We start from the raw sequence: 17901 nt of genomic DNA on the forward strand, positions 1-17901 counted from the left end.
CTGTCTTGGCCCCAGAGGAAGTTCCCTTGGAGTCTAGCCCTCATTCTCACCTCCTTGCAGGTCAACAATTTCTAGTATTTATTTTCCAACTAGAAAATAAAATCGACAACACATCAAAAGTGAACAAGTTAATTTTAATGATAATAGTAACATTTTCCAACTATACCATTAAGTATTTTTCAAATAGGAGAGCAGTATTCACTATCTGTTGAGAGCAACTCTGATAAGCAGGATACCACAAGCAGATGTATGAAAGAATCCCTTTCCTTTAAGGACTTTAAAATCCAGTGAAACAAAACCAGTCCCCAACCTTGGTAGAAGAGGCTTAAGGCTCAGATTTCTTGAAATTCAGCATTTCTTCACACTGGCGGTACTGAAGGCTGTTTGGCACCGTAGCGGGACTCATCTAAATGTGTGTGCACTTAAAAGTCATACATCGATTCTTGTTATCCCCAACACTTACTTGTAGCTCTTAACTGCTTTTAAAGATAAAGGAACTGATTTGCATTCTAGTCATGACAGCCCTGCAACTGAGCAGCTTGTCCCTGGGTTCAGAATAGAGAGATTGGGAGCGGGGCTGTCAGGCCCCCTTTCATCGCCCCGTTGCCTTCCTTCACATGCGGGAGAGGGGGAGATGAAGTCCTAAGAAGCGTGTCGCTGCAGAAACAGTAGCCAGCCTTGCTGGGTGCACTTAGCTTCCCTGCCCAGAGCACGGGCTTTATCAGTATTTAGGATTGTTAGTTAACTATGAGATAGATGCTGTGTTTTTAAAAGTCCTAAGGTTTCCATCGTAAGTATCTCCTAAACGGATCCTGTTTTTCTGCAGAGACTTCCTGTGCTTACTTAAGTGCGCTGCTCTTGTAAAATGGACACCAGGGCTCAGTGTGCTGCGGGAGCTTTGTTGCTTTAATAAATTTCTCTTCTCTCTGGGCTTGCAAGACTTTCCCTTTTACAAAAAAAAAAAAAATCTGCTTAAGGCTGCTGAGATCAGTTCAGCAACCTCTGCTGGGAAAGAATAGCCCCGTGTGCGCCCCCCGTAATCGCTTTAATTAGCCGAACATTCTGAGGGGCACAAAGGTCTGCGCCGGAGCAGATGGCTGGTGGGTCTGCGGTTGGGCTCTTGTGGGAAGGGGCTGCACCAGACCCGCAGTCTGCAGATGCTGGCCCGGCCTCGGGGCTGGAAGCCCCGGGATCCAAGAGGCTCGGGCCATCTGTTCCACCGTCCAGTGAAGCAGGTGTCCCTCCAAAGAAAGCATTCCTGAAAGCAGTGCAGCCCACAGGTGCAGGGCACCCTTGTCCAGCTGTAGAACAGCCCGAGAGTTGACCACAGTGGCCAGCGTTACTGAGACGCGCAGCCCACGGCGGCGGTATGTGGCACTCCCTTTGTCAGCCTACCTGGCGGTGCTGGGCACTTCTTTCTGCAGCAGCCTTTTTAGGACCGGGCAACCTCTGACCGTCTCCCCTCTGTCCGCTCTCATGGGGCCTGTTGGCCAGCACACATAGCATGGTGGGCCCTGACAGATGTGGCCACCCAGGGGACACTGTCCACAGTGCGGAGGGCCCCAGGGGAGGCCCTGCTCCTACGTTGAATCAACAGTTGATTGCTTCATCAGAACTAACACACTCAAAGCTGGAGTTTCTACAGAGTTTCTTCTGGGTTTGTTCTTAAAGCTGGCACTGGTCTGTCTGCTGTTTCTTTCCTCTGCCCTTGTCCTAGTGTTGAACACCCAGGTAGTAGGAATAGTAATTATAAAATTTATTTACTTAACAGACAGCACTTAATTCGCAGCAGGCACTGTTTCAAGTGCTTTCCAAATACTAGCACACCCTCGTAGGTACGTATTATTCACTTACCCCCGAGGAAACTGAGGCACACAGGGATTAAGTAACTTGCCCAAGCTTGCACAGCCAGTAAGTGAAGAGTCCGGCTCTGGAGTCTAAACCCTTAACCACGTCATTGTTCTGGCTGAAATAATAACAAGAGCTAACATTTCCTAAGAGCCAGGCATATGCCTCCGTGTCCCTATCAGACGGGTCACTCCCACTTTGCAGATGAAGTAAGGTGTCGAGGGGTCACATAAAGTGGCAGGGCCAGACTTAACCCCAGCAATCTCCCCCGGCTACCATTTTGCCTCCAGAGTCAGGAATTGCTGAATGATTTTTAAAAACTTATTCATATCCATTCTTTCTCCAGTGAGAGGCTACATAAGATTTCAAAGGAAGAAGTTGAAACTCCTTTTACTCTCCTTTTATGAACAGTATGGAGAACACATCCCAGCAATTGCCACCCCCTTCCTCTCCCACTTTTCCAGAGATGTTCGTGATCACCCCCCTTCCAGTACTCATGGCTGATCTGTGTCTAGAGGCCACCTGCCAGGCTTTCACTGTGCTGGGTAAACCCTCAGCAATTAAAAGACCTTGTTCCAGAGTGATGCCTCCTTTTATTGGTGGTGTTCCAGTAGCCGAATGATCAAATCCCCCCCCCCGCCCCCCCCCAACCTTCTAACCTGCCTTCCCTTCCCTCTCCCCCTGCTTTTTAATTGGAACTACTGGCCCCAGGCAGTGAGAATGAAAATAAAAGAGCTGTGAGTGAATTGAATCTGCTCCCACCCACCCCCTATCCCACCGAAAATGCAATTTAATAACAAACATTCAGCCACCATGTGCTTACCCCTTCTTAAAGGAATAGGCCCTTGGGGGAGATGGGGAAGAAGCATAGCAAAACATCTGGGTGGCAAACTCAATCTCCGGTTGAAGTGGTCTTGGAATGAAAATGTAGCCCTTAGCATAAGCTTGCTTCTCCTTCTAGCAGGGCTGGTCTTAGCTGGATCTAGGCTTCTTACACAGGGCCATGGAGAAATGCTTGGGAAATCGTTACCCTTGGAGATGTTAAAATAAGTTATCCCTTACCTTGCCACTACTTGCCCTAAGAGTTCGTGTGAAATCACTTAAACTGCTGTACCTGACGCCATTGGGTTAGGCTGTCTGAAGAATACCTCTTTGGATGGCTGTGGTCACAGTCCCTAAGGCAGGTCTCAGACGAGTGTCCTTGATCTTCCCACACTCTGCTAAGTTTAGGAGGCATTGGCACAGAGCAGCTTTCACCCTCCTGAAAGTGCCTGGACCTCCCACCAGGCATGGTCTCTCCATCACAGGTCACAGTACAGGAGGACGTGGCTGACTAGCAGAGTGGTACATACCAAGGGGACAGAAGTTTCCCTTTGTCCCCACCCCCAGGTCACAGGGAATTCATTTAGTGAGAATTCAGGGGCAGGTGGGCAAAAGAAATAGTGAAGTTGTACCTATTTATATGGTATAAACAACATTTATAACAGTAAAGGAAATAAAATGGTTTCCCATATTCCCTCAACCAAGTATATATATATATATTTATTGTCTCTGTTTCCTTCCAGTCTTTGTCTAATTGTATAAATATTTTTTTCCATCATAGTGTTGATGACATTTTTGTTGTGGTCTTTCATTTAACATTTCATGTTTTTCATGCTCCTACATGGTTTTATAATTATACTTTCATCGACTACATTATGACGTATCATTATACTTTATGCCCCATTGTTGAATATTAAATTGTTTTCAGTACTGTACTTTTACAAAAAGTGCTAAATGTACATATTTATATATACACTTTTTTTCTTTCTTTGATTTTATTGCCATCAGAAATCATATGAAACTGGATCAAAGAGCATGAACATTTTCATGACTTTTGATACATAAAGCCATTTTCTTTACTAAAAGGGTAATATCCATTTACATTGTTACCAGTAACATAAACAGGCCTATTTTAAATCATAACCTTGTTGGTAATAGGAGTTATATTCTTAAATACTTTGCTAATTTAATGGGAACAAAAAGATTCCTTGGTTTTAATTTATACTTCTTTGATTGCTATTGAAATGAACCTTTCCCCATATCTGTTTAATTGTGTTGCCTCTTATGTGAATTGTCTGTCTGTATTCTTTGCATATCTGCTGGATACTTGGCACTTTTCTTACAAATTTATATAAATAACTGGTACTCCCCAGCGTCACTCAAATTAATGCTTTAAGTTTGAACATGGTAATGAAAAAAACCTGCAAATATAAACTTAATATATACTACATAAACATGTGTCCAAGAAAAATAATATCAAAATTTATAGTGCTTATTAGGTGCCAGGCACAATTCTAAACATTTTACCCAGCTCTGTGAAATATGTACTGCTTTATTCCCATTTTATAGATGGAGAAGCTGAGGCAAAAGAGGTTAAGAAACTTATCCAAGCTTAACCCAGTAAGTAAGCCAGGATTCAGAGCCAGGCAGTCTGGCTTCCACCCTCGATTTCTTACTAGTTAAGAGGTGAGAATCAGGGCAAGAGGGCATCCGGGAAGAGTGGATCAGATGAGGCACCCAGTTGCATAAACTCATGAGATGTTGGAAACAGTATATTGGAGCCTCTTGCTCCTTTGAACTAATTAATTGCTCACTAGTTTCAAATGAATCAAGAAGTAGGTGAGCAAATATAAGAAATAAACTTTTCTGTAGCAATATAACCTTGTTGCTTTCTTACCAAGGATTTTTTGAAGGTATGTGTTTGCATTTTTCCAGCTGTGTATCCCAGCAGGGGCTTGTCCAGTGATGCATATTCTCCTGCCATTTCTCATGTCAGCTTGTGCTGTTAAAAATCATCCCCTACTAGTAATTTGGTAGGTTGTATCTTGATGGTTCTTAGATGATAGAAACCTATTTTTTTTGTTTTCTTTAAAACTTTATTATTTTTTTTTTAATTGAAGCATAGTTGACCTACAATGCTGTGCTGATCTCTGCTGTACAGCAAAGTGACTCAGTTATACACATACATTCTTTTTTTAACATTCTTTTCCATTATGGTTTATCACAGGATATTAAATATAGTTCCCTGTGTTATACAGTAGGACCTTGTTGTTTATCCATCCTATATATAATAGTTTACATCTGCTAATCCCAAACTCCCAATCCTTCCCTCCCCCTTTTTTATGGCCGAGTAGTATTCCATTGTATATATGTACCACATCTTCTTTATCCATTCATCTGTCAATGGACATTTTGGTTGTTTTCATGTTTTGGCTATTGTGAATAGTGCTGCTATGAACATAAGGGTGCATGTACCTTTTTGAATTATAGTTTTGTCTAGGTATATGCCCAGGAGTGGGATTGCTGGATCATATAGTAATTCTATTTTTAGTTTTCTGAGGAACCTCCACACTGTTTTCCATAGTGGCTGCACCAGCTTACATTCCCACCAATAGTGTAGGAGTGTTCTCTTTTCTCCACACTCTCTCTAGCATTTGTTATGTGTAGACTTTTTAATGATGGCCATTCTGACTGGTGTGAGGTGGTCATTGTAGTTTTGATTTCCATTTCTCTAATAATTAGCGATGGTGTGCATCTTTTCATGTGTCTACTGGCCATCTGCATGTCTTCTTTGGAGAAATGTCTATTAAGGTCTTCAGCCCATTTTTCAATTGGGTTGTTTTTCTGTTGTTGAGTTGTATGAGCTGTTTGTATATCTTGGAGATTAAGCCCTTGTCTGTTGCATCATTTGCAAATATTTTCTCTCATTCCATAGGTTGTCTTTTCATTTTTGTTTTTGTTTTCGTTGTTGTTTTTATGGTTTCCTTTGCTGTGCAAAAGCCTGTACGTTTGATTAGGTCCCATTTGTTTATTTTTGTTTTCATTTCTATTGCCCTGGGAGACTGACCTAAGAAAACATTGGTACAATTTATGTCAGAGAATATTTTGCCTATGCTCTCTTCTAGGAGTTTTATGGTGTCATGTTTTATGTTTAACTCTTTAAGCCATTTTCAGTTTATTTTTGTGGATGGTTTGAGGGTGTGTTCTAATTTCATTGATTTACATGTAGCTGTCCAACTTTCCCAACACCACTATTTTATTTGTGTTAGGTGGACTGACCGAATGGATTTCATTTTAGGGTGTTTCCAACTTATATATTGAATACTGAATTTTCACCATTTTGGGTGCCAAAGTAGTACGAGCACTTCAGTCATTTGCTCTGTTGGGTGAGGAAATAAATGTGGAGGGACAGACAGGATGCTTTTATTAGTGGGGTTTTATTGACTTAAACTTTAAAAATAAAAACAGGAGGGGACCTTCAAGATGGTGGAGGAGTAAGACGTGGAGATCACCTTTCTTCCCACAAATACATCATAAATACATCTACACATGGAACAACTCCTACAGAACACCTACTGAATGCTGGCAGAAGACCTCAGACTTCCCCAAAGGCAGGAAACTCCCCACATACCTGGCCAAGTGGCTGACAGAGTCTTGGTGCTCCGGCTGGGTGTCAGGCCTGAGCCTCTGAGGTGGGAGAGCCGAGTTCAGGACATTGGTCCACCAGAGGCCTCCCAGCCCCATGTAATACCAAACAGCAAAAGCTCTCCCAGAGATCTCCATCTCAACACTAAGACCCAGCTCCACACAACAACCAGCAAGCTCCAGTGCTGGACACCCTATGCCAAACAATAGCAAGACAGGAACACAACCCAGCCCATTAGCAGAGAGGCTGCCTAAAATCATAATAAATTCACAGATCCCCCAAAACACACCACCGGAGGCGGTCCTGCCCACCAGAAATACAAGATCCAGTCTCATCCACCAGAACACAGGCATCAGTTCCCTCCACCAGAAAGCCTACACAACACACTGAACCAGCCTTACCCACTGGGGGCAGACACTAAAAACAACAGGAACTACGAACCTGCAGCCTGTGAAAAGGACACCCCAAACACAGGAAGTTAAGCAAAATGAGAAGACAGAGAAATACACACCAGATGAAGGAGCAGGGTAAGAACCCACCAGACCAAACAAATGAAGAGGAAATAGGTAGCCTACCTGAAAAAGAATTCAGAATAATGATAGTAAAGATGATCCAAAATCTTGGAAATGGAATGGAAAAAATACAAGAAACGTTTAACAAGGACCTAGAAAAACTAAAGAGCAAACAAACAATGATGAACAACACAATAAATGAAATTTAAAATTCTCTGGGAGGAATCAATAGCAGAATAACTGAGGCAAAAGAATGGATAAGTGACCTAGAAGATAAAATAGTGGAAATAACTACCACAGAGCAGAATAAAGAAAAAAGAATGAAAACAATTGAGGACAGTCTCAGAGACCTCTGGGACAACATTAAACGCATCAACATTCAAATTATAGGGGTCCCAGAAGAAGAAGAGAAAAGAAAAGGGACTGAGAAAATATTTGAAGAGATTATAGTTGAAAACTTACCTAATATGGGAAAGGAAATAGTTAATCAAGTCTAGGAAGCACAGAGAGTCCCATACAGGATAAATCTAAGGAGAAACACGCCAAGACACATATTAATCAAACTATCAAAAATTAAATACAAAGGAAAAATATTAAAAGCAGCAAGGGAAAAGCAACAAATAACATACAAAGGAATCCTCATAAGGTTAACAACTGATCTTTCAGCAGAAACTGCAAGCCAGAAAGGAGTGGCAGGACATACTTAAAGTGATGAAAGGGAAGAATCTACAACCAAGATTACTCTACCCAGCAAGGATCTCATTCAGATTCAACGGAGAAATTAAAACCTTTACAGACAAGCAAAAGCTAAGAGAACTCAGCACCATGAAACCAGCTTTAGAACAAATGCTAAAGGAACTTCTCTAGGCAGGAAACACAAGAGAAGGAAAAGACCTACAATAACAAACCCAAAACAATTAAGAAAATGGTAATAGGAACATACATATGAATAACTACCTTGAATGTAAATGGATAAATGCTCCAACCGAAAGACATAGACTGGCTGAATGGATACAAAAACAAGACCCGTGTATATGCTGTCTACAAGAAACCCACTTCAGACCTAGGGACACATACAGACTGAAAGTGAGGGGATGGAAAAAGATATCCCATGTAAATGGGAATCAAGAGAAAGCTGGAGTAGCAATTCTCATATCAGACATAATAGACTTTAAAATAAAGACTATTACAGGAGACAAAGGACACTACATAATGACCAAGGGATCAATCAATCCAAGAAGAAGATATAACAATTGTAAATATTTATGCACCCAACATAGGAGCACCACAATTTATAAGGCAAATGCTAACAGCCATAAAAGGGGAAATTGACAGGAACACAATCATAGTAGGGGACTTTAACACCCCACTTTCACCAATGGACAGATCATCCAAAATGAAAATAAATAAGGAAACACAAGCTTTTTTTTTTTTTTTGCGGTACATGGGCCTCTCACTGCTGTGGCCTCTCCCGTTGCGGAGCGCAGGCTCAGCGGCCATGGCTCACGGGCCCAGCCACTCCGTGGCATGTGGGATCTTTTCAGACCGGGGCATGAACCCATGTCCCCCGCATCGGCAGGCGGACTCTCAACCACTGCGCCACGAGGGAAGCCCTGAAACACAAGCTTTAAATGATACATTAAAAAAGATGGACTTAATTGATATTTATAGGACATTCCATCGAAAAACAACAGAATACACTTTCTTCTCAAGTGCTCATGGAACATTCTCCAGGATAGATCATATCTTGGGTCACAAATCAAGCCTTGGTAAATTTAAGAAAATTGAAATCGTATGAAGTATCTTTTCCAACCACAACACTGTGAGACTAGATATCAATTACAGGAAAAAAACTGTAAAAAATACAAACACATGGAGGCTAAACAATACACTACTTAATAACCAAGTGATCACTGAAGAAATCAAAGAGGAAATCAAAAAATACCTAGAAACAAATGACAATGGAGACACGACAACCCAAAACCTATGGGATGCAGCAAAAACAGTACTAAGAGGGAAGTTTATAGCAATACAGTCCTATCTCAAGAAACAAGAAACGTCTCAAATAAATGGCCTGACTTTAAACCTAAAGCAATTAGAGAAAGAAGAACAAAAGAAAACCCAGAGTTACCAGAAGGAAAGAAATCATAAAGATCAGATTAGAAATAAATGAAAAAGAAACGAAAAAACAATAGCAAAGATCAGTAAAACTAAAAGCTAGTTCTTTAAGAAGATAAACAAAATTGATAAACCATTAGCCAGACTCATTAAGAAAAAAAAGGGCGAAGACTCAAACCAATAGAATTAGAAATGAAAAAGGAGAAGTAACACCTGACACTGCAGAAATACAAAGGATCATGAGAGATTACTACAAGCAACTGTATGCCAATAAAATGGACAACCTGGAAGAAATGGACAAATTCTTAGAAAAGCACAACCTTCCGAGACAGAACCAGGAAGAAATAGAAAATATAAACAGACCAATCAGAAGCACTGAAATTGAAACTGTGATTAAAAATCTTCCAACAAACAAAAATCCAGGGTCAGATGGGTTCACAGGCGCATTCTATCAAACATTTAGAGAAGAGCTAAAACCTATCCTTCTAAAACTCGTCCAAAATATAGCAGAGGGAGGAATACTCCCAAACTCATTCTACGAAGCCACCATCACCCTGATACCAAAACCAGACAAAGATGTCACAAAGAAAGAAAACTACAGGCCAGTATCACTGATGAACATAGATGCAAAAATCCTCAGCAAAATACTAGCAAACAGAATCCAACAGCACATTAAAAGGATCATACACCATGATCAAGTGAGGTTTATCCCAGGAATGCAGGATTCTTCAGTATATGCAAATCAATCAATGTGACACACCATATTAACAAATTGAAGGTGAAAAACAATATAATCATCTCAATAGATGCAGAAAAGCTTTTGACAAAATTCAACACCCATTTATGATAAAAACCCTCCAGAAAGTAGGCATAGAGGGAACTTACCTCAGCATAATAAAGGCCATATATGACAAACCCACAGCCAACATTGTTCTCAGTGGTGAAAAACTGAAACCATTTCCTCTAAGATCAGGAACAAGACAAGGTTGCCCACTCTCACCACTATTATTCAGCATAGTTTTGGAAATTTTAGCCCCAACAATCAGAGAAGAAAAAGAAATAAAAGGAATCCAGATTGGAAAAGAAGAAGTAAAACTGTCACTCTTTGCAGATGACATGATACTGTACATAGAGAATCCTAAAGATGCTACCAGAAAACTACTAGAGCTAATCAATGAGTGTGGTAGAGTTGCAGGATGCAAAATTAATGCACAGAAATCTCTTGCATTTCTATACAGTAATGATGAAAAATCTGAAAGAGAAATTAAGGAAACACTCTTATTTACCATTGCAACAAACAGAATAAAATACCTAGGAATAAACCTACCTAAGGAGACAAAAGACCTGTATGCGCAAAACTATAAGACACTGAAGAAAGAAATTAAAGATGATACAAACAGATGGAGAGATATACCATGTTCTTGGATTGGAAGAATCAACATTGTGAAAATGACTATACTACCCAAAGCAATCTACAGATTCAGTGCAATTCCTATCAAACTACCAATGGCATTTTTCACAGAAGTAGAACAAAAAACGGCACAATTTGTATGGAAACACAGAAGACCCCAAATAGCCAAAGCAATCTTGAGAAAGAAAAACAGAGCTGGAGAAGTCAGACTCCCTGACTTCAGACTATACTACAAAGCTACCATAATCAAGACAGTATGGTACTGGCAAAAAAAAAAAAAGAAATACAGATCAGTGGAAAAGGTTAGAAAGCCCAGAGATAAACCTACACACGTATGGTCACCTTATCTTTGATAAAGGAGGCAAGAATATACAATGGAGGAAAGACAGCCTCTTCAATAAGTGGTGCTGGGAAAACTGGACAGCTACATGTAAAAGAATGATATTAGAACACTCCCTAACACCATACACAAACAGTAAACTCAAAATGGATTAAAGACCTAAGTGTAAGGCCAGACACTATTAAACTCTTAAAGGAAAACATAGGCAGAACATTCTTTGATATAAATCACAGCAAGATCCTCCTAGAGAAATGGAAATAAAAACAAAGATAAACAAACGGGACGTAATGAAACTTAAAAGCTTTTGCACAGCAAGGAAACCATAAACAAGACGAAAAGACAGTCCTCAGAATGGGAGAAAATATTTGCAAATGAAGCAACTGACAAAGCATTAATCTCCAAAATATACAAGCAGCTCATGCAGCTCAATATCAAAAAAACAAACAACCTAATCCGAAAATGGGCAGAAGACCTAAACAGACATTTCTCCAAAGAAGATATACAGAATGCCAACAAACACATGAAAGGATGCTCAATATCACTTATCATTAGAAAAATGCAAATCAAAATTACAATGAGATATCACCTCACACCAGTCAGAATGGCCATCATCAAAAAATCTACAAACAGTAAATGCTGGAGAGGGTGTGGAGAAAAGGGAACCCTCTTGCACTGCTGGTGGGAATGTAAATTGATACAGCCACTATGGAGAACAGTATGGAGGTTCCTTAAGAAACTAAAAATAAAACTACTATATGACCCAGCAATCCCACTACTGGGCATATACTGTGAGAAAACCATAATCCAAAAAAGTCATGTACCACAATGTTCTTTGCAGCTCTATTTACAATAGCCAGGATATGGAAGCAACCTAAGTGTCCATCGATAGATGAATGGATAAAGAACATGTGGCACATATACACAATGGAATATTACTCACCCATAAAAAGAAATGAAATTGAGTTATTTGTAGTGTGGTGGAAGGACCTAGAGTTTGTCATACAGAATGAAGTGAGTCAGAAAGAGAAAAACAAATACTGTATGCTAACACGTATATATGGAACCTAAAAAATAAATGGTTCTGAAGAACCTAGGGGCAGGACAGGAATAAAGATGCAGATGTAGAGAATGGAGTTGAGGACACGGGGAGGGGGAAGGGTGAGCTGGGACGAAGTGAGAGAGTAGCATTGACATATATACACTTCCAAATGTAAAACAGATAGCTAGTGGGAAGCAGCCACATAGCACGGGGAGATCAGCTCGGTGCTTTGTGACCACCTAGAGGGGTGGGATAGGGAGGGTGGGAGGGAGACACAAGAGGGAGGAGATATGGGGATATATGTATACGTATAGCTGATTCACTTTGTTATACAGCAGAAACTAACACACCATTGTAAAGCAATTATACTCCAATAAAGATGTTAAAAAATAAAAAAAGTAAAAACAATTGAATTCTGCCCAGAATCAATAGTAAGAAAATCTAGAGTGCTATTTCCTCCATTGCTCCCTCCCCACCCTCACACCTCATATCCATCCATCAGGGTTGAGATATGTCTTTATGGGGAAATGTAGCCTGATATAATTGTAATCACAAACAAGTAAAAAATCACACTGTGCACCAATTCACCTTCCATAGATATACCATGTATATTAGTGACTTTCAGTTGTAATCTGAATGAGTTGTAGTGAGCTAATATATTTTGAATTATAGCCTTTTTAATGTCTCTCTGTGGCAAGAATAATTTATCTCAGTGCTGTCAGTCTGGGGTTTCAGCTTAGTGTGGCAAAGTTTGGTGAACGCTTTGAACTGGTGCTGTCTTCAGTATCTTTCTGAGTGAAATACAGAACTGTGAAATACAGAACTGTGAAGGCACTGAAGGGTCCCGAATCATGTGACTCCCTCAGATGATGATTTCAGAGCCAGAGAGTGATCGGGTCTTGGAGAACAGAATTAGTTCTAAAACACACTCATCTTCTCTTGCCTCCTCTAGAACTGGAAGACGCAGCGCAGCGAGGAGTATGAAGCAGAAGGTAGGAATTGAGTGTGCGTGGGACCTGCCTGGGAAGGAGGGGCTGCCATTCACAGGGCACTCTCCACATCCCCTTCCTGCATCCCTTGCCTTCTTACTAACCACCTTGCCTGCTGGAGGCCAACTGAGAAATAACCTGAAGAACAACAGCAACAAAAAATTCATTCCCAGTTGAGAGCTCATAGTTTTAAATCCTTGCATTTAGCATCATGCAAGATGTGGCAACTAAGATGTAGAATTTCACTTATGGGTTAATTACTCTCTTACATAGACTTTCACATTAATCTATGAACAGTCCAAAACTAAATAGTTACCTATTAAAATGTATCCCTTGACAGGGCTTCCCTGGTGGCGCAGTGGTTAAGAATCCGCCTGCCAGTGCAGGGGACACGGGTTCGAGCCCTGGTCCGGGAAGATCCCACATGCCGCGGAGCAACTAAGCCCGTGCGCCACGGCTACTGAGCCTGCGCTCTAGAGCCCGTGCTCCGCAACAAGAGAAGCCACTGCAGTGGGGACCCCGCTCGCCACAACTAGAGAAAGCCCGCGCGCAGCAACGAAGACCCAACGCAGCCAAAATAAATAAATAAGTTTATGTTTAAAAAAATGTATCCCTTGACAAGTTTCAGATGTATTTAAGATAGATCAAAACACGTTGATCTTCTGGCCAGCAGATGGCACTGTGGTTCAGCTGACGGAACCTCAGCCCACTTCACAGCCTACCCTGGATTAACTGTACTTAAGTGTAATTACACGTTCTCTAGGTTTCCAACCTGTAAAGACACAGCGGTGATGGGCTTAATGGCTTTGATTAATAGTAGGGGTAGCACTAAATGCTCTTCTCAACTCTCTGAGGTTCTTCCAGGCACACACAATCTTGTCAGTAATTAGCTCATGTTTAAGTAATGACTTTACAGAATCTCTAATATGGAAGTAAATTTTAACTAGAAGTGAGAACTTTTAATAGAGGATAAATAAATTTTTATTTTTAAATAAGTAGTTTGATCCTTAAATCTTCAAATAGAACTTATCCTTAATATACCAGTAATTAATAGCTTGCCCTGGCAAACATTTATTCTTTCAAGTTGGAATCCTTATAGGTCAGAATATTCGTATGTGTAAAGATATGGAAACAGGCTAATCTCGCCTTTTATAATCATGTTATGATATTTATCATGAAATTATTTCCTTCGCAGTAGAAGCAGAGCTTAGACTAGAAAGAAAGTGGAGATAATAAAGTCTGGTAGCTATAGCTGAGGTAGGGCATATAAAGCTCCTTAGAATGGCTCTCAACCAGCCTTCCTTCTGATCACACCAAAGCCTAAGCCTGTGCATATTTTCCTTTGGAATAAAATGAGCCTAGAACCTTGGCATTACTGCACAGGAGATGGTATTTCTTACATAGGTATGGCTGCCAATGAACAAAAAAGTGTCTGTTGGCCCTAGTTGCAGCCTAAGAACCAGTGGTTCCACTTCATTTGAACTTCAGGATCAAATCAAATCAACATCTGTAGTCTCTTTATTATAGCATTTATTTTCAAAAAGCACATTTTTCTTTGAGAATAGGCTCTCAGTTCCTTTAGGCACAACACACTGTATGCTTTTATTTTAGGCCAGTTAAGATTTTGGAACCCAGATGATTTGAATGCCTCACAAAGTGGGCCTTCCCCTCCCCAAGACTGGATAGAAGAGAAACTGCAGGAGGTTTGTGAAGATTTGGGGATCACCCGTGATGGTCACCTAAACCGGAAGAAGCTGATCTCCATCTGTGAGCAGTATGGTTTGCAGAATGTCGATGGAGAGGTAAGCCTTGCATCATATTTTTATTCAGGAATAGTAATCATGATAAAAGCTAAACTGGCCACAGGCTAGGAATAGCCATATTTCGGTTTCCTGCAGCATGTTACAGAGACTCCATTCTCTTTTTTTCCTGGGAAGTCAGCCATGAAGATCCTGTCTCTGAGGACCTCATGTTGTATTGTGGAAAAGAAAAACTGACAATAGCTGACACTTACTGAACCCGTACTGTGTGCCCCTCACTGTGCTAAGCACATTACCCCACGTTACTATCAGACACCAGTTCAGTGTAGCATGATGTCAATCTATGTGTAGATGTGGCATTCACGGAGCAAAATGTGGGAAAGGTGTCGAGGAAGGACGAAGAGGGGAGTTCAGGAGATTTGAGTTGGAATATTTTGAAGGCCAGGCTGATAAGTTTAGTTTGTTGGAGAGAAGATCTCAGTATCACCCCTGGGTTCTTAAGCAGATTAAGTAATAGTACGTAGGAAAAACTTACTTAATGAGGGTGGTCTGAACTTCTTTTATGGGGTATAGTGGTGTAAAGAGAGCCTTAGATTAGGAGACCAGCCAGGAGCCATCACAATAATCTGGTCATGAGGAAAGGGAAAAGGGTAGGTTGGTGGTTTTGAAAATGTACAACAGAAGAGTCCTGAAGGAGCCCCCGGAAGACTCTTGCTCGGTAAAATTCTGAACTTCACGTTTTCTAAAAAATTAAGAGGGGTGGCAGGACTGGGTGCGTGAACAGCCATGAAACATAAGAATGTAATTAATTCCAAGATATGTCTTTCAAAGAGCTGAAAATAAGGATTGGAGGGACTTAGAGGTTAGGGCTACAGTTGTAGCTTTGGGAAACTTTGATTATAATGATATTTGAAACCATGTTATCTGCTTGCTCAGAGGATAAGTGGTATTATTTTCCTAAACCAGAAAGAGGTTTATTATCAAAAGCTTCCAAGTAGTGTAGCTTGCAGAAAAGTTCTTTCCCCCCCTTCTCCCTTGTGTATGTGACCATTGCACACCCTCTGACTACATTTCAATGGCTCAGTCGTCATTTATTTTTCAGGGATGGCTGTTGAGTCATAAAATTAAATTCATCCTCCTAAATTATAAACCAGCGCAGTATGCAGAACCTTGGGTTGTTCTGCCAAGAAATATTGCACAAACTTGGATTATTTATCTAAGAACGAATCTTGGAATAAACTTAGCTATTTGTGGGGAGTTGCATTTTCTTCTGTGGTGGAGACTCCAGAACCCAGGAAAAGAAGCAGCACATTTATTTTCTTCTGATGTGAGGATGAGTAAAGGATTGCTAATTGAACGTAGCTTTTACTTAGTGTTTTTCCTCCCCACCAAAATCATGAAACACTATAGTACTTTGTATTACTAGCTCTAGACCACAGCGGAGCTGAAAGTTCAAGATGATCTCATCAGCATACAACTTGGAATCCTAGAATTTTACGACTGAAAGCAATTTTAGATCTAGTCACCCCTCATTTTATAGATAAAGAAAGAGATCACTGCTGCCTGTTGCCATCATCACGAAGGGAAACTAGATTCACTGTCTTAAGGCTAAAACTAGTGCCCTGCTTTCCAGAAGCAAGGACGACTGTAGGGCAGGGATGGCAAACTGTCACCCTAGCTGCCAAATGTGACCTAAGGGCTACGTCGCCTACCCAATGTTTAAAAATTGAATTTTTTGCTATACTTTTTAAAATCAGGAGATTTTTCTAAAAATCAGAAGATTTGGCTCCATTTTGCTGGCAGTGAGAAGCAGCTAGCCCCTTTGGACAGGGCATGCACTCGTGTTCCGTTCGCTGGTTTAAAAGGCACCACTTCCTAATGTCTCAAGACCATCCTGCCTCATTTATTTACATCACCTTCCTGGCCCCTCGAGGTATTTGTGATCCCTATTCTAGTGCATTATTTCCCAACTTACACATTGGGAAATCAACCATCCAAAGACCTGGCTGGTGATGGGGAGTAAGAATGTCCTCAGGGTTCTAGATTCAGCTCCTGCACAGACTGCAGGCGGTGCCCTAGTTGCCCACTGACTTGCATTCTTGTCAGCCCAGCCCTGCCCATCCACCCTCTTCTGAATCCACATCCCTTTATTCACTGCTTGTCCACTCCCCCACGTACAGTAACTGGCGGGATTTACTTACTCCACCACTTCAGGTGGATCAGGTGATGGGTGTTTAGGCAGTCAGGAAGCTGTGCATTGATTTGGCCAAGGTCACAGGGCCAACCCACGTGGAGCTAAGGTTAGAGCCAAATATGCTGATTCACTTCAGTCAGCACACTTGGATTTTACTGTGACTTCCGGTTTGACAGTCCTGAAAGCCTAGTCCTCTAAGAAAGTGTTCTTTTGGTTGATAAGAACCAGACGGAGAAGCTAAGGGAGCTTGGCAACTTCAGAATTTTGCCCCAACTACCTTTCCATCTGTTTCATCATATGCTTCTCTATTAGGAACTGTTGCTTCTTCCCAAGATTTCCACTCTTTAGAATGATTTTCTTGTTTCAGAGTCCTCTCCAGAGGAAGTGGTATAAAAACAAGAATAGAGACAGATGTTTCCTATTGGGTATGAATTGGAAAAAGAAGCATTGGATAAAAGAAATGCCTCAGGCACTTAGATGAAGGATAAAATCAACAATTATGAGATGACAGGAGTCCTAGCCATAGTCTGGACTTAAGAAGTGAATATTGAAAATTTGAGGATTTGTTACAAAGAGGCCTTTGTGAGAATGGAACCAGGTGTAGGCTCAAATGCAACAAGAGTAAGTTTGTTGCTTGTTCTATTCCTTGCTACTCAGCAAACTGGGCATCACCTTGTTAGAAATGCAGAATCTTAGGCCCTACCCCCAGATTTAACTACATCAGAGTCTGCATTTTAACAGGATTCTCAGGTGATTTCTATTTTGTACACCGGGGGCATGTCCTATAGAAAAATGTTAGCCCCCCAAATAAAGAGGAAGCCGACTGTGAGGGTGGAGGTCTTCGCCTTCCCTCCCTGTTTTGCGGTATCCACGATTCGTGCTGCTTATTCCCTTTTCCATTCCTCTGTTAAGCTGGGGAACAAACCATCTCCTAGGCAAGCCTCTAGAAGGGACTGTATGTGGTGAGGACTACTTGATTACTGTCACAGGGTGCAAAGCAGTCAGGCAAAAGTCCCTTCTCTTTACATCTCTTGGAGGGACCCTTCTATTGCATACACATGACATCCTTCCTATCCAGTCCTCACTTCTCCTGTGCTAAAGCATTAAAAGAAATAAAGACCCCAAACACGCAGTGCTGTTCCAAGTAATGTTCTAAATCCCAAGTCACGGGTTTCAGACCCCAACTATTAGATCATTGCCATCTGTCCCAGACCCAATTCTG

The 17901-nt window shown here is 41.1% G+C and overlaps 1 protein-coding gene across 21 annotated transcripts in view; it reads left to right on the top strand.

The window, feature by feature from the left end:
- Window positions 1–17901, top strand: part of NIN (ninein) — a 102768-nt gene that overhangs the window by 38216 nt on the left and 46651 nt on the right. For all 21 annotated transcript variants that reach the window (XR_010943032.1, XR_010943059.1, XM_067736173.1 and 18 more), the window contains 2 exons: window positions 12689–12728; window positions 14337–14527. Coding sequence is in view for 19 of the 21 variants with exons in the window: in XM_067736173.1 (XP_067592274.1) it covers window positions 12689–12728; window positions 14337–14527 (231 nt within the window). In the remaining 2 variants the exon portion in view is untranslated. The remainder of the gene's footprint in view (window positions 1–12688; window positions 12729–14336; window positions 14528–17901) is intronic.

This window comes from Pseudorca crassidens, chromosome 1 (assembly GCF_039906515.1).
Source record: "Pseudorca crassidens isolate mPseCra1 chromosome 1, mPseCra1.hap1, whole genome shotgun sequence".
Taxonomy (NCBI): Eukaryota; Metazoa; Chordata; class Mammalia; order Artiodactyla; family Delphinidae; genus Pseudorca; species Pseudorca crassidens.